Below are 22,195 nucleotides of genomic sequence, written 5' to 3'. Positions count from 1 at the left end.
CCAAACTACATGAGATGAAGTACTTGTGCACGACACACGAACGCACTTACATGTGTTTCCTTGTTGCTTTCCTTTACACTTGCCAGCGCAGCCAGAATGTACTCGATCCCTGTGCTCGGACTGGCACGGGTTTCTTTCCAATTCCTCCCAGATGAGGTCCCATGATGCACCTTCTCTTTGTGCATGCTCAAACTTTCCTCTGTATCTTTTCTGAGAGGGATACTTGTTTACTCCATTGTACATATCTGGGGGGGGGGGAATGCTGGGTTTCTGGGGGGGGATAAAAATGGGGGTTCCACACCTCTGCTGAGATTGTGCAGCTTGGCCTGCAAGGAAGGGGGGCATCTATGCAAAGGGAGGTGGGCAATCCCCATGTCGGAAGCCACGGCAGTGTTTCTTGCTATCAGCTAGAATCAACTCTTTCCTGCCTGTTTGTCCCCAGCCACCTCTGATCTCCATTATTCCCTATGGGGAAAACTATGTGGGTATCCAGGGAGATGGGGGTGGCATTTTGCAAAATAAATCTACAAATTTTTCAGGGGACCTGCTGCTAACTGTCCTCTATTCCAAGTTTCAGAGAGATTGGAGAGCCATTTTATGGGTCCCCTCAAAGAAGGTGCACCCAGCCACCCCATTTGTTCTTATTGCAGTGAGAAACTGACAGCAACTGCAGAAACACATAGATCATGGCTTCCCCCCCGGTCCAATCTCCCTGAAACTTTGGGAGTCTTTAGAGGACAGTTAGGAGTAGGTCCCATGAAAATTCTGTGGACTTTGCTTGCAAAATGCCACCCCAGCACACTAGATAGCTCCCCCAGTTTTCCCTAGAGGGAGTAGTAAAGATTGGAGGTGACTGGGGGCACCTTTTCTGGGGGCCCATAAAATGGCCCCCTGAAATGGCCCCCTGAAGTTCATGAAACTTGAGGAGTCTTTAGAGAACAGTTAGAAGTAGGTCCCCAGAAAATTTGGTAAAATCTGGTCCCGAAATTCCCCCCAGACCCGTCGGAAAGCCCTGAATTGCCTTTCCCATTGGAAACATTGGTCAATTTTGCCCAAATTTGCTCTGTATTGCTGAGCTGAACTGAAGAATGAATACCCCCCCTCCATCCTTTTCAGGTTCATGTATCAGGCATGTTTCTGAACTTTTGATCAGATGCTTAATCGTATTGCCATGATCTTTATTCCCATCTCCACCTTATCCCGATCAAAGACACTGCATGGATAGGAGAAGGAGGAAGTTAAGGGGGAAGCAGGGTGCAGGAGGGAGGCATAGGGAGGCAGTGGCATCAACTAGAAAATGGGAGAATTTAAAACTTGCCAGATTAAAAGCAAAACAGTTTGGGTGTAAGCCAAATCTAAGGGCAAAAAGAGGGGAGAGGGAAGCGGAAGCTGCTGAAAATAGACACTCTGCAATGGCAACTCGCTGATTATGACTATGGACACTTGCAACTGTGACTACACCGGTTACCCAACATGTGCATGGGCTAGAGCTACAGGACACATGTTCACCTGCGGTAAAATGGACACTGGCAGGTAGGAACAGACATAATTCTTGACACTTGCATAGCCTTGTGTAATTTGTCTCACCTAGTTCAGTTTTCATGTGGCAGAGCATGGTAGGAGAGGTATGTGAAGAGCTTTGTAGGAGACAACCAGGGCCTTGAATTGAAATGATGGTATAAGAATATGCTGGAAAAGTTCACATCTGCACTGCAAAAATCAACTACCTGTTTTTTTCTTCAGATGAGTGTCTAAAATAGAAGATCTTCCTGCAGCAGCCTCTGACCACTGCCGGTACTCAGTAGGATGGCAGGGTAAAAATGCCCTGAAAATCACTGGAATGAACCTGAAAATGATGCTATTGTATTAATGTGATGTTCTAGGATTCATAAGAAACTCTATGGCTCCACCATTGCATTGAAGCAATGGTTTCACCTCCAGATTTTTGCCCTAGAAGTAACTTCACTATTTGATGCTGTCGCCCTGGTCTCTTGTTGGGTCTCAGCCATTGACTATCAATCCTAGTCTAAAACATGAAGGCAGATTTGGAATGTTAGAAATATCCATGGAATAAAAGAACCAGTTTTTGCACAAATTTTGGAAGTAGAGCTGGGTGCATAGTGAGACTACCATAAGACTACTTTGTCACAAGCCCAAGTTGGTTTAAATGCTCAAACCATCTCCCCTGTTAAATTATGATGAATACAGGATTTAAAAAAAAAATGAAATCTGTATTTTGTTATAACTGAATGTCTTTTAGGTCCTTGGTGTGGTAGTCTATTTATTTCTAGTTTGCCAGGAGTTTACAGAATTGTGGTAACATTTAGTAATTATTATTACTTTCATTTAATGCCATAAATGGATGTTTAAATGCTTTTTGAACACAAGCACAACAGTTTTAGCAATATAAAATTGGCCATTTTCCTAGTTTCGTGTTTAAAAGTAATAAAAACGTGAGATATTGAATGGAGCTGCATGTCAGTAAAATTGTTCTACCTGAACAATACTGGATAACTTTCACATCTACTAGACTGAATGTACTTCCAAGATCTCATTAAATCAGTCCCCAGAGAGAAAACTTTCTGAGCAGATAGCTATAGTTAATTCACATCTTTCCAGATCACTGTAGGGAGAAGGCATTTTAATCAAGGTATGTTTCCTTAACAATGTCTCTAATGGTTTGAAGCTGTATTTAGAACAGTGGTACATTTAAAAAAGGAGACTATTAAAATTAACTAAAATATCCTTTTTGTTTTGGCTCTGAAAGTAGAGGAAATTAGGAGCAGTCTTTTCTTTTTGGTACTAATCAAAACATCTGAAGAAAATAAAATCACAACATACCGGTAATGGTAAGATGGTAAAGCTCTTCTGAAACTGAATAAAGTATTGGATATAATAATATTATGAGTTTTGTACTAAATTATATAATCTAATTAGTTCAATAATAGGTTTTACTGATTGTTACTCTAGGAAAATCTTGATTTGTGTATACTTACTCCTTTAGAAACAAAGGATATCAAAAGGCATCAATGGAAAAAAGATAGATTTTAAAAACAGAAAGACTCCATTTCCAGAAGTTTATGAAAATTAAATTCCTTAAACATCTTAAAATAACAGAGCATTTCCAGAGATTTATTTTGTTTTACAAGACTAAAACACTTCCCCCTGATTTTATAGTATAAAAAGAGAAAATAGGTATAATTTCTGTAGACTTGCCATGTCTCCTGCTATGGCACTATGCTAGGAGACCTCCCAGCAAACCATGATGTTGCTGGTGGGACAAAAGGGCAGCAAATGCAGGGGATGACATCACTTCTGGTTTCTGCTATGATGTCTGATTTTTCTTTATTTTTTTGTCATGATGTGTGTGGGGCGGTACTCTAGGATTGCAAAAAATTCTGTGGTTTAAAACTTAAAAGAGTTTTTCAAATCCTAGACCCCACCCTGATGTCATGATGTTACTTCTGGTTTTTGCCAGAAGTGACATTTGTGCTTGTGTGATGCCAGTCCTGCCCCCAAATGATCTTGGGGGTTCCAGGCTGTGGCCTGGCAACACTAAAGTAGGATTCCCAGGTGCCCGCTGGTGGCAGGCAAACTCCCGGGGATTTGCCCCCTCATCCGCCAATCGCCCAGCAATTGGTGGGAGGGGGCAAGCTCCCAGAGGTTTCCCGCCACCAGCAGGCACCTCAAGGATGTGAGCTGCACACGCACTCTTAACTGACACAGTGACATCACTTCCAGAAGTGATGTCATTACGTCGGCTGCAGGAGCATTCCCACACTTTGGGGCCAATTTGGGCTGAATTGTCCCATGCGGAGCGTGGGAGCACTCGCACGGCCAGCGCAATGACATCACTACCAGAAGCGACATCATTGTATCAGCCTCAGGGGATCTTCTTGAGCAGCATGAGGTAAGTGCCAGCTCTCCCTTCCTCCCAGTGGGCGATGTGAGGGACCTGGCAACCCTAGTCTGGGGAGAGTGCGGTTTGAGGAGGTGAGGGAGCTCAGTGGAGATGTGATACCACAAAGTCTACCCTCTGAAGTTACTATTTCCTCCAGAGGAAATGATCTCTGCAGTCTGAAGATCAGTTTTATCATTAGAGAGCACCAGCATCAACTTGTTGGTTGGTATTCGTATCAGTGAGAAGGAAAATGACGTGTCATATTGGGTAAGCAAGACTTGGGCAGCTATTAAGGGAGATGGTGTATCCTCCTGTTCAGTGGATTTATGGAATGTGTTTTAAATTAAACTGTGGTTATCTCCCTTCCTATGTGATGAAATTGGAAGGGAGTGAGAATTAATGCAAGAGAGGAAGAGGAAGCACGTACACCTGAGGGGCTTCACCTCCGCTGTCGTCCTAGAGGCAACCAAAAGCTATCCATAGTTCCCACCTGCAGGCCATCTGTGGTTATTGAGGAAAAGGGAAGGATGCTGTTGTTCCCTCACCCAAGGACAAGTAGTCCTAGGGTTGCCATGTTCCTACAGGGGATGGGGATGGGGGCAGAGGGAATACTTACCTTGTGTGCATGCTCCGGAACACCCCATGTCATGCCAGTAATAACGTCAATCCTGATGCAGTGTTGAGGTAATGGGTCATGCTGGGAGCCAATTGAATGAAAATTGGTCCCAAATGCTAAATTTGGGGCTGATTTTCATTCAATTGGCCCTCAGCATGACCCAGTACTTCTGTATTGCACCAGGAATGATGTTATTCCTGATAAGATGTGTGCACATGTGTGGGTGCTCCAGAATATGTGGGAGCACGCTTTGCTCCCAACATGGTGTTTTTGCACCTTTCTTGGTGGGGGAAGAGGCTGAGTGGGGGAATCTCCCACCCACACTGGGAGAATGGCATGCTTAAGTCCTTCTCTTGGCCTTCCCATGTGTCAGCCAATTACCTAATCTAACTGCAGAATCTTGCGCAAGCATTATTAGGTTCCTGGTGACTCCTCTCCCTTGAGTGTCATACATTTTAGTTATAAACTGAAGTACCTGTGACAACATCTAAGAAATATTTCATGTATTAAAAGCAGGAGGAAGTGAGTTTTGATTTACTAATCCACGCTTTAAAAAATTCTTAACATTTGGAGTCTTCAAGATATATTTGGGTTAGGTCCAAAATGATACCCTGAAGAAACATATTTTTATCCTGCTATGGTAGTCTCAAGGGCTTATTTTCAGAAGAAATGCATACTCATAAATTAAAACATGATACTTTTCAAAATAAGGCCATTAATCAGCATTAATCTAAAACAATAAACACTTTATATAGGTTAAGCCTATTTTGTTTTAAAATCAATAATTTTGAGGGACTTTATTTCTAAATGAAGGACAATATTTTGTGAAGCAAACATAGAACATGATATTTAAATAACTATTTGATCCATAGTAACTTACATAACTTCATTTACATACTGAACATCCGCCAATGTTTTCAAGTACTGGAAATGCCATATCAGAATGGTAAATAAGAAACTGAAACAAAAGTCCAATGGCACAACATTGATTTCCATTAAGGCTGCTAGGCCTTCTACTAGAGATGCCATCCCCCTGGTGGGGGAGGGGTCTCTCACCCCAACTTTTGCCCCCCTGGCTGCGCTCACTTGACTGGCAGGGGGGAAATGGGAGGAAGGTAGGCTGGGAGCCACTGGAGCATGTGGTGAAGTGGCATGCATGCGTGAGCTCCTAAGGTCCTGATGACTCAGTTCCGTTGGAAAACTGGAAGCTATGGGGTCTCAGCCCTAAACACTATGTTTGGGGTCAGTTTTGGTCATGTTGAGACTCCATAGCTTCTTGTTTTCAATTGGAAGTGATGTTATTGGGGCATCCAGAGGGTGTATGAGCTTAGCATGTGCACAAGGATCCTGGGCCAGAGCTCCATGCCTGCTTTGTGACCCCCCTAAACCCTGCTTCTGAGGTAAGGGAGGCTAGCAACCCTACCTCCTGCTATGGTGGGAAGGCTCCTACTAGCAGCCCTTGTAGCAGTGGGACAATTTTTTTTAAATTGTTGGTGCCTGTGCCACAATTTCACTTCCAGGGAAAAAAACAGAAGTGATGGAAGGTAGCTCTAGGAATCATCAGAAACGCTATGGTTTTCTTACAGTGTCATGATGCTGTTTCCCTACCCCCTTGTCCCTATCCTCAAAGCTCCTACTGGTTGCCCACCATGGAATGGCAACACTAATTTCAATATGAGCCTTCATCAGATATGTGACCAATATATCTAAACAATATATGTATACTTAGAAACAACTCCCATTGTGTGAAAAAATACAACAGGATCTAGAAAACTGATTTGGCGTGTTCCCTCTTGGCAGCAAGCGGGTGCTTTGCAGTGGCCTGGAGGCTAGAATGGGAGGGCACTGAGGGGAGGCATGGGGAGGAGTGCTTAGGTGGGCCCCCTCCCACCAGCAAGTGAGTGCTTTGCAGCGGGCTTTAGGCCAGAGTCGTCAGCAATGCTCCTGTGTGAGGATAAAAAGTGAGTCGTTGCCAATACAGCTTGCCTTTTTATATAGTAGGATATGTGAACAATATCTGAATTTCATGTATCTGAAGAAGTATGCTGTGACTCATGAAAGCTCATTTTGAAATAAATGTTAGTCTCTAATATGCAACTGGACTTCTGTTTTGCCACAGCTAAGTAATATGGCTATCCTTTGCTGTTAAGAAACTATAGAATTATAGTTAAACTGAACTGCTTTTTCTAATTTAAAGTAATATTCTTAATTTAGGAGGCCATTTTAAGCCTGTGTAGATTAATCTCTTGTATTTGAAAGCATTTCATTCCAGTCTACAGTTTCCTATTTGGGTTTGCATGGATTCATAACTAATTTTGGCAGTCTTGTGCCTAAATCTGCCAAGTCTAGTCTAACTCCTCTGTGCCAAGAAACAGAATAGCCCATCTGTGAAGTTTGCTGGCCAAGCATGACACAAGAAGGAAAATCCATTGGTTGATAAACACAGCTTTCTCCAGTGAAAGATCTTTTTATTATTTTTTTATTTTTTATTTTTTCAATTTATATACCGCCCATCCCCAGGGGCTCTGGGCAGTGAACAGTTAAAATCGATAAAAACAAAAACTAAAATCAATATACAAATAATAAAACAAATTAACAAGGTGCAGTGGTGGGGAGAACCTTCCCCACCCCAAAGGTGGGAGGCTGACATGGCATTTAATTGTGGTGTGATAGTTTTTATTAAGCACTTCTGCTTATTCACTGTTGATCATTGTCTATCAAGGTCAGCCTTGCCTACTCTGATGGCCAATGACTTTCTGGGTTCTTCAAAAGGCGAGGTTTGCCTTATTTCCAGCTTCTTCATTGGTGGGATTTGAACCAAGTCTTGCATGAATGCCTTTCCCAGTGAGGTGTTGGCAGATAACAAGAATGTCTTCTGTGAGTGTTCTGTTTTGTGTTTTTCTGTTACTGTCCTGGCGGCTTTGTCCCTTTGCCTTGCAAAAAGCTCAGGAGTCAGGACATTCTTTCTCACCATTGCCTGGGAGAGAGAGTGGCATTTCCAAGTGAGCTGTGATATGATTGGAATGGCCATGATATCTTCCTTTGTGTATCTGCCTGTTAAAAGGGAATTTGAACCTCATAGTTTCCTACTGGGCACAGTTTTCCCTACAGTAGAAGATGCTGGGTTTTTGATATTCCTTCCCTTGTTGTGTTCCTGTGTGGGAAGAGGAGACACAAGGTGACGGTAAAGCATTCTGACATATGTTGGTTGGCTTCCATATATGGCTGAAATGGGGCATCAGCACCATGGTTGTTGGTAATATCAATATGAATTTTAGAGTAGTTGCTGTCTTTTCCATTCCTTGGGGCAGGGTCAAGTTTGTCTTTTTCCCCCTTTCTCTGCTTTGAGAATATAGGATCCTGGCTAGCTGTGCTGGCACCATACCAGAATGAGTGATCCCCTGGCATCCCAGTCATAGGATTGAGCGTAACTGTAGTTTCTTAGATGCTGTTAAGAGTGAGGAGTTTACAGCTGGATGATAATACAAAGCAAATTATATCGACATTATAGAATTCTTGGAGCGGAATGGTTTATGTTCAATGACATGAATCCAATTTCAACATTCAGTTTTTTTTAAAAAAAGGAGTGTTCCATACTTTCATTTCCAGCTGTTTTTTAACTTTCTAGTACCCTATTGTATCCTGCTAAATCTGAGTCAGCTAGCAGAAATTCCATTAATTATGGACTCTAGCTGAATATATACTTGGCAGTGTAGTATGTGAAATCCTAGAAAAAGATTTAGCCAAATGACTAGAGTTGCCAAACTTCCCTTTAACTAGGAGGTAGCATTGATCAGATAGTCACAGTTTTAAAAGGAGATCTCTTCAGAATTATAGTGTGATAGTGGCATGCTCCATTTAGGTAGCCTTGTTTTTCTTTTCTAATAATTTGGACAAATTGTTTAAGCATAAATGTTTCAAGCAGGCAGTTATAAAAATGTCAGTTTCATGGAGGATAGATCTATCAGTGGCTACTAGCCATAGCAACTAAAAGGAACCTCCATGACTTCTTTGTTATACTCAGCTGATCCACGATTGTAACAAATAAACAGAAATGGAAAGGGAACCTCCACATTCAAATGCAGTAAAACTCTACATACCAGTGCTAGGAGGTAGTGCCATGAAAAAGCTGTGCCTTGTTTGTTGGTCATGTATAAAACAGTATGCTGGACTAAATGGACCATTGGTCTCATTCAGCAAAGCCCTTTGCATGTTCTTATTATCTTTTTAGAATCAATTGTTAGTAAAGGAATCTAATAAATACGAATTTAATAGATTTCTGTCATGTCTTGAACATCATTATAGAGCTGAGAGCTAGGCGATTTCCACACAGTTGGTCGTTCCCACCCTTTTCTCGCTTATTGTGTGTGCTTTGCTGAGTCACTCCAAAAACTCAGCCTCCACACACACACTCCCCCAAAGCGCTTTACCTTGTGCTTTGAGGTTGCAGGACAGCCTCCACAGTTCTTAGAAAAAGCAGTTTGGGAGGGGTGGTCAGACACTTTTGTTGTTGTCGCCTGCCTCCCTTTCAATTTTTTTTTTTACTCTGCACATGTGCAATCACATGCTGAGACCTTCAGGGGAGGAGCTGGGCTGTGATTGGAGGATTCCTCAGAGCACTTTAACCATTCACAGAAGAAGTGCTCCGTCAACCCTTGGCAAAAGAAAGTACTAGGGAAATACAATCCCTGAAAAAATGGTAGGAAAACAGCCTGCAAATGTTTTGCAAACTGAGATGTGTGGAACCCTGGGGAAAAGCTGCCAGAGTTCTGTGGTGTGCTCAGCCTATAAGGATGTGTGGAAATGGCCCTAGTGTAGTACTGAGTTGAACTAACAATGGTTTGTCAGAACTAGAAACTATGGATAGATATCACTATAGATTGTGGTTTGCTGCACAAGATGATATACTGAAGGGCAGATGGAGAGGACTGTATGAGTTGAAAGCTCAGTCGGGTTGGTAAACTAAGATTTCATGTTGCATGTGAAACTTTAAACTTTCATAGAACTCTTTTACTTTTGCCACAAAAGATAAGCATTGCTCTAGGAGGCAAGAGCCAAAGGATTTTTCATGTGTGCAGCGTAAATCATCTATTAGTCTCTCTCTGATACTTCTGTCAACATATCACTGTTTTAAGTATGGAATGGAACGTGGGAAAGAAACATTTGCAATTGAAATGTATGGTTTTGCCAGTCTTTGCAGGGGCCACTTTAGTTAGTAAAATGATGCAGGCCCCAGTCTAAGTTATTTCTCCATAGGGAAAAATATGCAACATAAATGAGTATCAAATTAATAGAAATAAGGTTAGTTTAGCGATCTTCAAATAGATCTAGCTGTCAGTGATCCATGATTACTTTTCCTTCATGCAAGAACAGATAAATGATTTTCTTGGAATACAACAAGAGATAAGGCAAGAGAGCCTTTGAAAAAGCAACATTAAAAAAAACTTATTTCATACAGGAAACTTATTCTTAATTCCTTTAAATTTAGATTGCCTTATGTCCTGAAATGTGAGAAGATTAAACTATCTGATAGATGTTTTCTTTATCCAGTTAAACATCGAAACACACTTGACCTTAGTAATTCCTTGTGGCAAGGAATTTAACAAACTTTTATATGAAACACTTCTCAGCTTCCTTGAATTCCTTCTTGTGTTCTGCTTTGCAATACTCCTGCCCCAATCCATAGGTCTTCCTCATAGTGATGGGAAAGAACTGCCTGGGCTGTATGCCCCCCTACCCCCGCCATCCTTAACTGGAGAGGATGACACAGACTGTGAGCACAGTAAAATGCTTTGTAAATGCTCTCTGCTTGCACAAGCAAAAAGCACTTCCATTCGCACAGGATGGGAGGCTCTGCTATTTTCTCCAAATTTTGACCTTTCTAGCTGCGTTCCCCTTGCTTCACCCCATATAGGTTTGCCAACGTTAGTAGGGAAACTCCTGGAGATTTGAGGGTGGAGCCTGGGGAAGGCAGGGTTTGTGGAACGGAGAGCTCTCAGCAGGGTATAATGCCATAAATTCTACCCTCCAGATCTGCTATTTTCTCTAGGGAAACTGACCTCTGTGGCCTGGAGATCAGTTGTAATTCCGCGAGATCACCAGCCACTACCTGAAGGTTGGCAACACTAATCTCATGCTCCCATGCCGTCCCCAAGGGTTTCCAATCTGAAGAATAGCTTTTGGGGAGTGTAGTGTTCTATACGAAGAAGATGGAAGCAGATGGACATTTGCTCTTCATTCTGCCATATTATTGCTGCATATGTGGAGCTGTAAATTGAGAATCTTTCTGAATGGCTGATGGATGTAGAGGATTTCACTTCCCCTGGACTACTTTTATGAATGCAGGAGTGGGGAGAACCATGGTCACTGCTTCTATGAGAAAACTGTTGCTTATTGGATGAGAGACAGTTTATCTATCTTCTGTGCATCATATGTTAATCTGCTTAACCCTACTCATTTTACAACATATAGTTCTAGACTTGCTCCCTATGGTTTCCACAGATGTTAATGTTGAGGATGACAGTAACTTTGGTTTTTAATTTTAACTGTTTCTGATATGCTTTTTAACCATACGGAAGTTTAAATACTTTGGGGATGAACATAATAGCCAAGTTACCATGAAAATCCAAGAGAAGATGACACATTGCATTTCAGTTGAAAATATCTCTGCTTTGATTGCATGTCGATGTCATTCTTCCAGTTTTTGGGGCTAGAGCCAATGCTTATTTTTGCAAGTGGAAGGTATCTTCCATTAGTGGAGAGATTTTTACTAATTCATTTCGCCACTGAAGACCCCACATCTTACTTAGCACTCTTAGAGCTTTCCTGATTTCTAGGGGCAGTTTTGGGGGCTCAGTGAGCTGCAGTTGGGGAAAGGGGGAACTTCCTATATATGGTACTTTGCATGTAACTTTTTATTCTTTGTATAATCTTTTTTTCTTAACTGATCACCCCAGGTCTGTCTGCTGCCATGTCTTAATTTTGTGGAGAGTTTTGTAGTACTGTCAGCAAGACTTTCTCATGTATGAATGGAAAAATGCATAGCATACAGAGGAAGACAAGTATCTTGTGTAATATATATGTCATTGTTTCATTAAATATATTTATTATTTTGTACCCTTAGGTATGGCAGAAACTGCCTCATTCAGTTTGAGGATTTTGCTAATACAAATGCATTCCGTCTCTTGGATAAGTACCGCAACAAATACTGCACTTTCAATGATGACATTCAGGGTAAGGAAATATACCTAAAGTGCTCCTTAGAGAGAACATACTGACACTTTAATTATTATGTTGTAAGTAAAGACAAAAATTAGATTTCCCATGAAGCTATTCAGCAATGCTTGAGGAACTACATGGAAGGGTCCAAATGATATCATGGGGTCTGAGCATCAGATCTTTGCTTGGTTTTATGATAGTCGCAACTTCCTGGAATGTTGGCTTAATACCACTGTGAAGTCAATGCAAAACATTTTCTGTTATGTTTCATGCTAAGACAGTGTTGGTGCAGCAAATGTTAGGATTTTCTTGTTAATCATGCATTTTATTATATAAAGCTATACTTGCATAAAAATTTTGTTTGGAATTTGCCCAATGTTGTTTAAAATGTATTTTATTTATTTATTTATTTTAGTTTGTAGTTCATTTGTAGTCCATCTTTCTCACTAAGACTGAAGGCGGATTACAAATATGATAGAACTATTCAGTCAGTTAGTAAGCCAGTTACAAAATAAGATGACATCCACTGAATGATGACAACATTTGTATCGTAACCGCAAAGATTCCTAGTAAAACAAAACTGTTCAATCAGTTCATCATATTCCAAAATATGATAACATTTGAGTCTAACACCAAGATTCCTAGTAAAACAACATAATGCAAAAACTGATTTGAATTAAGGGGAGAAAGGGCTGCTTAATCAGTTGCTCACGTAAATGGTTTTCTGATGTGGACGTTGGGGATCTCTTGATTAAAATAACCTAATAACTGGTTTCCTCTTGGCCAACCAGTACTGCCTACCTTTCATCTTCCTTCACTCTCCATTTTACACGGCATTATCTGCCTCATTTCCTGCTGGGCCCCACTCTCTTCACTGGTGTCCTTCCAAACCACCAACCAAGCATCAGTGCCATTAGCGGCTGCTGCCCACTGCCAAGAGACAACCACTTGCCTACCTTCCTGTTGGTGTATCAGAGTTACTATTGCATTGAGTCCCAGCAAGAAAAGCCAACTATAAATGAAAATAATAAATAATAATAAATAATAAAAATAATAATAAATAATAAAATAAATACTCAGAGGGAGAGTGAGGAGGGGTGAGAGGGGGCTACTTCCTTTCCAGGCTTCCACTTGCTAAGGATAGTGAGTCAGCAGTCGGCTGGTGAATATGGAAAGTGACAGCCAATACCTATCATGGAACAGAGGAGGAAGTCTGCCACTGCTTGTCCACAACAGATGTAAAAGAAGGGGAAGCAGCTACTGCTGATGACAAGAACAGGGTGGGGCCCAGTCCTCTGCAGGAATCAAACCTCACTGCTGCAGTGGAGGATGTGGGCAATGACCATTGCTTAGGACTGTGCAGTGAGAGGAATGGTGTGATGGATTTCATGTTTTAAAAATCCTGAAAATGCTGTATACACAGCAACACAACTATTAAAGGTTAATCCCTCACAGAATCAGAAAGCTGTGACTGACAAGCTACTCCAAGGTATTTGATTGGGTAACATGGGCTGTAAAAAAAAGGGGGTGTATAAAACCCTCCCTGTGAAGGCTGTCCACCATCTTGTTTTAAATGTGTTGTTTTTAATGAATATGAATTTTTAATTGTATTTTAATTGTATTTTAATATGTTGGTATCCGCCCTGAGCCCGCTTGCGGGGAGGGCGGAATACAAATTTGAAATAAAATAAATAAATAAATAAATAAAAATAAAGAGGAGGGTCTTTTTTCAGACCTAGCAGAGAGTGGCATTGAGTGTAGAGAGACTGAGTTGAAGGGAGAGAGCAGTTTTAACAACGACAGGAGAATGGGGAAAGTGGCAAGGTGGTTTTGAAAATGAGTACAAACTTCCAAACAGGCCAAGGAACAGGGAATAGATCTTCTAAGGAGAGGAAATGTTTCCCTACCCAGTCAAATAGGGAGGTAGCTCTGGAGAGTGTATTGCTCCCTGGTTGCTTGTGGTTGGAATCTACCTGTGGAGGTTCAGTTAAAAATGGAAGGAAAGCACTAGTATGTGAAGAGAAGGGGATTGATATTTGGATCCATATTTATATAGAATTATCTTATAAATTTTCATCCCCTGATTTTACCTGACCTTTCCCTTCTAAAGTAAATAAACTAGTTAGTTATTTTTGAATTTTAAAAATGCCTTTGGTGCCATTTCTGCTGAGGAAACATCTTCTTGGGGTTTGGCAAGAAGATGAGTGAACATCTCCTTGAGGTTTGGTAGTGGGCCCTCATGGGGCCTTAGGTTACCATCACCTACCTGAGGATGCTGATCCCTGGCACCAACCTAGATGAGAGTGATTTGTAGTGACACAGGAAAAGAGGAAAATGGACTTGCAAGTAGCTTTTTAGAAAGAGTTCCCGAGGAGCTTTAAATATCCAAATGCAGTGGGAGTTCTAAAAAAACTAGCTTTAATTTAATGACTAATGACAGATACGCAGCTTCAGATGTTTTTGACAATGCTGTTTGACAAACAATGGGGGATTAGAGCACTTTCTGAAAATCAAGCCACTTTAAATGATGTACTCAAGCACAAAATATGGGAGAAAGGACCATCAATAATTTTTGGCAGCTCTACATCTCCCTGGCGTATGGTAAACAGGAGCCCTCGTGTGAAGCTGCATGGGAAAAGTTGCCCCATGGTGCAGCCGGAGAATGTGTGTGTGATCAGCTGTCCCCAGGGAGGTAAGCTTATGGGTCTTGTGGGTGGAAAAGGTGCATATGATGATTTTCCTGTCCACATCTTAAAAGCATGGGAACTCACCAGGGAAGTGGCTCCCACATGACTACAGTATTTGTGAAGAAAGCCAGAAATATGGATGAAGGCCAAATTACATGTGATGTTGGAGAGAAGTAATTTGATCTCCCAACTTTTTGATCATAAATTTAAAACAGAGGAAGGAGGATCCAACTTTGATCTGAACAGTGGTGCTGAGGAAGAGCTGTGTAACTGTTTCCCCACTGCGCCGTTTCCCCAATCTAAATCACCATCACCCCTGAAGTTGCTTTTAGCCCCTTCAAGGGCTATTTTGCCTTGTCTGACAGATAATTTACAGTACCATTCTAAGCAGATCTATTTAGAATCCTGCTCAATTCTATTCAAAGGGACTTACTCCCAGGAAAGCATTCCTGAGGTTGCACCATTAGTTTACAAAGTGATTACGAGCTGTGCCTGATTGTGGCAGTTAAATGGTTGAAAGTGAACAAACTGAAATGAAACCCGAGGAAGACAGAAGTGATGCTGGTTAGGAAGATGGAGACCTTGAAGGACATTGTGCTTCCTGCTTTCAGTGGAGTTCAGTTGTTCCTTGCTGACTTGCTTAATATCCTAAGGGTTCTATTGGATCCAGCATTACTGCAGGTAAATGCAGCTGCAAAAACACTTTCTTCCAATTCACTCTATCCTGGAAAATGGCCTTGACATGGCGGATCCATCCACCTAGATCTAAGCCATGGTAATGTCAGGACTAGACTACTGCAATGCACTCTATATAAGTCTCCCTTCGAAGTAAACTTGAAGATTCTGTCCAATTTAGAATGTTCCACCTCAGTTATTGCTCCTTAGTGATAGCTGATGTTGCTAATCTACTCCTTCTGTTATTCATTATGCACTGAATGAGAGTGTCTGCTTGTTTCTGGCAAAGCTATATGATGGAACTTTAAAGGCATGAATAATTTTAAGTTTATGTCCTATTATTAGTCTGTTTTTTACATGCTTTCTAGAACTACAGGCTATAAATCTCATTTCTTCTTCTAAAAGGACAACAGCCAGCTGAATAGAGAGATTGTTCTTTTATTTACTGACTCTCATAATGCTTGTTGAAAAGCTTTTCTTTCAAGAGATCCATGAGATTTGATTTTCAGAAATGAACTTGAAAAGAAAGCTTTTTTATGTTTATATTAATGAAAAATTACTTACTTTGGATAGCATAATTAAGTTATCTGTATTCTTTATTAGACATGGGCACGATTTGAAATACAAATCAAATTTCATGATGAATCGGGCCGATTCGTGTTTTGCAAAACATGTTTTGTGGGGCTGCAGTTTTCACGAAATTCACGACTTTTTGGCCCAATTTGTTCAATTTGTGAATGATTCATGATGCCATTCAGGCTGGCAATCGATCCATTGATTCCCTAGGCAACATAAGCCTGGAATGTCTGCAGACCTTTTGTTGCCATTGGAAACCCCAATCTTAGTCCACATAACCTTGATAGGCAGCTCTCCTTGCCAACTGGAGAGCTTCCATTCTGCCATATACAGCGAGGAGCACGGGGGTTAATCCCCTAGGCAACTGAGGAGATGGGCCTTCTGTAGCCATGAAAACACCAATCTCATCCCTCCAAACCCTGTTAACCAGGTCTGTCTGCCAACCACAGACCTTCTGTTCACCTCTCTCTGCCTCATGCTTTTAGTTCCAGTAGACAGAAAGAGAGGGAGGATCTGTTGCTGGGATTTGGAGTGAGAGAGGGTGGAGTTGGGAGCTATTGGCTGGATTTGCTGCTGCTTCAAAAGAGACTGAAAAACCTCATTATTTTCCTCACTTGTCCTTGCTGAGAAGGTCTTTGGGTGAGGATGTTTTTTTTCCTCCACCCCACCCTAGTCTCAGGCCTTTGCCTGGCTCTGGGGCCTGGCTTGACTGAGGCCTCCCTTATATTTTCTTTGCTTGTCTTTGTTTCTTCTTAATTCTTTCTCTGCTCTTTTAAGGGCTCACACTCTTATTGTTTCCTTTGGGGTTTTTTTTGTGCACCTCTCCCGCCTGGGCAGGTGACTGTGTGGTGGTTTTGGGGCCCTCCCCACAAGCCCAGTCTCAGGGCCACTGCCTTGCTCTGGGGCCCAGCTTTGTGCATTCCAGTCAACGTTTTGCAATCTTGGCCAAACTGGGAGGGTGGGTGGAAGAGAGCCTGCTGAAGTCTCCCTGCAAGTTTGGCATCTCTGGATACGAAGGGGGCCATTGAAGTGCCCCAGGTTCTGACGAATCAAGAAACTAACTAATCGTATCGCAAAATGGGACAATTTTGTGGAAGTTTGTTTTCATGATTCGTGGAACACGATGAAATGCGAAACTCTCATTTCATTTTTCCTCCATTTTGTGCCCATCTTTATTCTTTATATCCAAGTGAACGTTTTATTGTACATGATAAATTCTTTGGTTTGTTTGCTGAATTTGTTTTCCATTTCCCAGACCCTTGTGTCATAATTCATTTTCCGTAATTCCTACTTTGGTCTTTCAGAACCTGGAAATTGTTCACCTACTTCATTGACAATAATAGTCACTTGTGGTAATGGTATCTGTAATAGCTATAGGGTGATCGTATCATAAGATAGTAACAGTGAAACAGTAAAAGCCAGTGGGTTGCAATTGTTAAAAGTATTTCTTCCTAGAGCACCTCTCATTGATTTCTCTTTAGCTTTTTTAGAACAAGTGGTCAGAGGATTCCAGCTGCGTGGGAATTGCTCTCCAATAATAAAAAGTAGCTCTTTCATCTACCAAATATGAGGGTCTCTCTCTAATGTTGACAAATGGATCATAAGACCTTTCTATACTTTTTTCTTTTTCCCCTGAACAGAAGATGGAAGGGGGTGATTGAATGCAAAGAAGCCATGTGGGGTATCCAATTACTTTTGTTTGAGAGAGATTATTTTAAGGGTATTTGTCTTCAATTACAAATTCTTTCATCCTTTAATTCTTCTCAGAATAGTGTGTTCCCCATTTTTACAGTAAGATTTGGTTTTTCAGTGAAACTAAAGTTATTTTATGGGTTTGATCATACTGAAGCTATTCCTTGAATAGTTTCCAGTTATATTTCCAGTATATTTACACCCCCCCCCCCTAGCATTCTTTATATTCCATTACATCCACAAAGGTAATATTTTCCTACACAGTAGGCACTGAATCAACACTTCAATGCCAATACAGTAATTCCATCGCCTTTGTAAGACTTCTGCATGCATACATACCCTAAGGAAACCTCTTCTGATTTCAACAGATGTGCTATTGAAATCTATTAAACAGGTCTTTTAAAACAAAAATAATATAGAACATACAGTTTCAGATTGTTGTTACACTGAAGGAATAGTAATGTATTTAGATGAACATCAAAGCAAAATCAGAATTTTAAGCATTTATAGTTTTTTAAAGTTATAGTTAAAATATTGAATGTTCTTGAATTTAGCTCTAGCAAGTTTTAGCATAATGTCCTTCTCCTGTTTTTGTTTTAATTCTTTTAAAACTCATGCAATATGGAAAGCCCATTTTGCCATAAAGCATTAGAATGCCCTGATAGCTGATAAGTACATAAAATGTGGGCTCCAGAGGAGTTCTTGGGCAGGCAGAGCCTTTTGTTTTCCTTAGATAGGTTTCTGATACCCGCAGAGACTGGTTTCCAACCGCCCTCCACTAGAATGCTGCATCCCATACAATTTCCAAAAGTTCACTGGGTGCCAAGCTACAAGTGACGAATGACACTTGCCTGGCAAGTGAACAGACTCACGTGTATTCCTCCCTGTTCACTTGCCCTCTCAAGTGGAGCGCAAGTGGAGGGCAAGCGAACAGGGAGGAATACACGTGAGTCTGTTCACTTGCCAGGCAAGTGTCATTTGTCACTTGTAGCTTGGCTCTCACCCTCAGAGGGGGCTTCGAGGAGGGTGCAGGCTGCTGCAGTAAGAAGGAGGAGACGTGAAAGCTCTACTGCATGAGCAGTGCTGTGCTTTGGATCACTCCCCCCTGTACATTTCTTTAAATGATGGGGAGTGATGGGCTATGTGTGGGCTGTTTTTAAATTTATTTTTTTACTAGTGCAGGATAAGCTCTTATGTATTGTGGTTCAGCAGCAGAGTAAAATTGAGCTATTAAAGACAGTCAAAAATAAAATTTACACAGGAATGGAGTGGAATAAAAGTTCTGGTTCATCTCTTCTAATGTCACAAAGGTATTTCAGTATTCATCAAAATTCTTTTTGTATTTCAGGAACTGCTTCTGTGGCTGTTGCAGGTCTCCTTGCAGCTCTCCGCATCACTGGCAGCAAACTTTCAGATCACAAAATACTGTTCCAGGGAGCAGGAGAGGTACAGCATTGAAATACATCTGTTATATACTTTCCTTCCTCTTATTTTATTTTTGAATAAAAATAATATTTGAAAAATAACACACACACATACACCTGTGTGTATTATTATACATGGCCTGTATGCGGAGTCCGTTTACACTGTCTATAAATTCCCTAATGCGTTACCAGCAAAATTTGATTCTAGTAGTGCCTCATAGACCAGTATGATTTTCAGAGTATAAACTTTCAAGAATCAAAGCCCCCTTTGTTGGATATATGACGAAGGGAACTTTGACTCTCGAAAGCTGATACCCTTAACATCTTGTTGGTCTTTGAGGTGCCAGTGGTCTCAGATCTTGCTGTTCTGCTACAGACCAATACAGCTACCCATCGGAAACTATCCTTATGCATTAAGTACTGGCAAACTGTTCATTTGTTTACTGTATCCCCATCTTTTCTCCAAGGATCTCTGGTGATGTCTGGGGAAAAAAATTAGACTGAGTGAAAGTGACTGGTCACCCAGTAAGCTTCCTAGCCCATATTGGGATTCAGATTTTGGTCTTTCTGTTCATGACCAACACTTCATAAACATTCTACCACTCTTACTGTCTAGTAGGAAATCTTTATTTTCAGAAAAAAATAGTTTACATTTTAAACTAAAGCTACTTAACTCTTGCTGTTTCTTATTACACTGTATCCCAGTATAACTTCCCCCTACCACCATAAAATTTCATGACATGAGCCTGATACAATAGCGGGGAGAAAAGGAATTGCTGTAATAGCTTATTCATAGAAGCTGAGAACAAGTCAGAGGGCATGGGGCACTTATGGGACATGATTGATTTGTACTGCAGAAGGCAGATATTCACACTTACTAAGTAAATAAAATAAATCTTGTTTTTCTTTCTTTTCCTGCCTAGGGGAAACGAGGGTCTGTTTGCACTTCTGGGTAGCACCTATCCAGTTCTTGCTTCTGTAGGCAAGGCTAGAGTGGAAATCAGTCCATTGTATCTGCTTTCACACATGCTGAATAAAGCATTTTCAATCCACGTTCACTGCACTTTATCAGTCATTTGCAAGTGGATTTCCTATTTCTCAGTTGCAAAGTACATTAAAAGTGGATTGAAAATGCATTATTCAGCATGTGTGAAAGCACCAATTCTTCATTTCTGGATTGTGTGTCCATGAGGCAAGGGGCAAATGTCAATTTTGTGGGGGACATATGTAATTCCAAATTCCTTTGCTACAACTGTAACCATACAACTGTAACCATGTATGTAAAATATACTGGGTGCAATCCTGGATGTCAGGTAAACTAATGTCCCTGTCCCTCCTTTATAAACAGTCTTGGTGGAGACATCTGCGGATCAACATTTGCTAAAGCATAGACTCTGAGGGGTTTTTAATGTTAAAAATTATGAGAGAGATCAAAAATTGATGCGTCTCTTCCTTTGAACTATATTGTAATATAATCATATATATGCCGTGTTTTCAATAGATAGCCAGGAAGGTTTCTGCTCTCCTAATTGTTTATGTCTACTTCAGTTGTGGCTTCTAATGTAGCTTTTGGTGCCTGCTATTTACATTTAATATCACCACTTTAGGATTGGGGGAGGTGTTGTTGAGAGGGCCAATGTCATGTAACAATCACTCCAGAATATGTACTTGAAAAGAGTCAATTTCCTTATCCAGGTCTCACTCAGCCCCTTATGCGCTGGGGACATAACTCCTCACTATCCCTGAAGTCAAGCCGAAAGGCATAGAATCAGTTCCTATGTGGTCGTTTGCATCTCTCATGTTTGGTCCACATGGCCCCAGGGTTTTTTTTAAGACCGCATCGTGCCAAAATGAGTCAGGATCATGAGCACTTGTGTTGTCACCGATGTATCAGAATGCCACCCCTTCCTTCCTTTTTTTGTGCATGTGCTGAATTGATGCATCGCAGGAGCGCTAGATCAACCGATTTCCTGGATTTTAGCCTCACCACCCCTCCAGTCTTGCCTTTGTTGATCCTGATTGGCTGATTCACCTGTGCTTTTCTCCTTTTAAGGAACTCCACATGTGATTGGCTCTGAGAATTGTCTGTTGGCTAGCCAAACAATGGAAACAATAAAGGAAGCGGGGGGAAAGATTTATGCATGAACTTGAATCTCTTGCACGAACAAGGAAATGTTCTTTCTCAGAAACAAATAGAAATAATATTTTTAAAAAATGAATTTTACTTTGAAGTGATCATCTCATTGGCACAGTGATGCAGCAATACATTGCTGGCAAAGCTCCGTTCCTGCCTCCTTCTCTGTTGACCCCCAAGCACCTATTTCTTCACCTTGGGATAAAAAGAGAATCTAAAACTCGATATTAAAATCTTTATTTCTGAAACCCAGATATTTAGCTCTCTAATATTTCCACCCATGCCAAAGCAAAAAGAATAAAAAGGGAACTTCCCCCCTGCGTGCTTTTGTTGTGCTGAAGTCGGCTTCTCTGTGTGTTGGCCAATCACTACACAGAGGCAGGAGTAGGCAGAATGATACGAAAGCTTTATTGCAACAGAAGAACAGAGCTCTCAAAAGCAAGTCACCATGCTCCTCTGATTTGATCAGAATGTTCACTGCTTTTATAATGCTACTACAGCAAGGCATACGTGTCTTCTTTGGCTGGACATAATGCTCCAAACCCATGAGTCCCCCTTTTGCTATTTATACCTCCCCTTGTCCAGCTGGTGGGTTTTGTCACATCTTGTCGCAAAGTTCATCACAAACCCTTAGCTAAAGCAAGGTGTTTGTTACTACATATTACTGTTAACAATGTTGCAAAGCAAAGCTGATTGCTATCACGTACCATAAATTGTTGCTGCAAAAGTAACTGTAATTATTGTTACAAGGATGACTGCTGCTACAAAGTATCAGCTGGTGGTGATGAGCTATCAAGTCTAGAGATGGGCACGGAACGAAAAAAAGAACCATGTGATTCGTGGTTCGTAGCATTCCATGGAACCTTGAACCACAAACTTCCGACCTTTTCCCAGTTCGTGGTTCATTGTTCCGTGGCATTTCAGCTGCCCTGCACCAGCTGCTGAAGCCGGTGCAGGGCATTTGAAACAGACAGCCCCTTCTGCTGCCTGGGCAGCAGGAGAAGGGGGCTATTAGTTTCACAGACCCCATGCCGGTTTCAGCCAATGGGCTGAACCCAGCACAGGGTCTGTGAAACTGACAGCCTCTTTTCCTGCTTCCCAGGCTGTCAGTTTTTCAGACCCCACGTTGGAACTAGTGCAGGGTCTGTGACACTGACAGCCTGGGCAGTAGGAAGAGAGGCTGTCAGTGTCACAGCCCCTGCGCCGATTCCAGCACGGGACCTGTGAAACTGACAGGCCATTTCTCCTGCTGCCCAAGCAGTCCGTTTCACA

General features: G+C 41.4%; 1 protein-coding gene across 1 annotated transcript in view; it reads left to right on the top strand.

The window, feature by feature from the left end:
- Positions 1–22,195, top strand: part of ME1 (malic enzyme 1) — a 201,460-nt gene that overhangs the window by 145,056 nt on the left and 34,209 nt on the right. Inside the window, exons 7-8 of the mRNA XM_054999642.1 lie at positions 11,641–11,750; positions 18,714–18,811. Coding sequence (XP_054855617.1) covers positions 11,641–11,750; positions 18,714–18,811 — 208 coding nt within the window. The remainder of the gene's footprint in view (positions 1–11,640; positions 11,751–18,713; positions 18,812–22,195) is intronic.

Source organism: Eublepharis macularius, chromosome 1 (genome assembly GCF_028583425.1).
Source record: "Eublepharis macularius isolate TG4126 chromosome 1, MPM_Emac_v1.0, whole genome shotgun sequence".
Lineage (NCBI taxonomy): Eukaryota > Metazoa > Chordata > Lepidosauria > Squamata > Eublepharidae > Eublepharis > Eublepharis macularius.
Note: the sequence above shows the minus strand (reverse complement) of the source record. Positions and strands in the feature narration are given on the sequence as shown.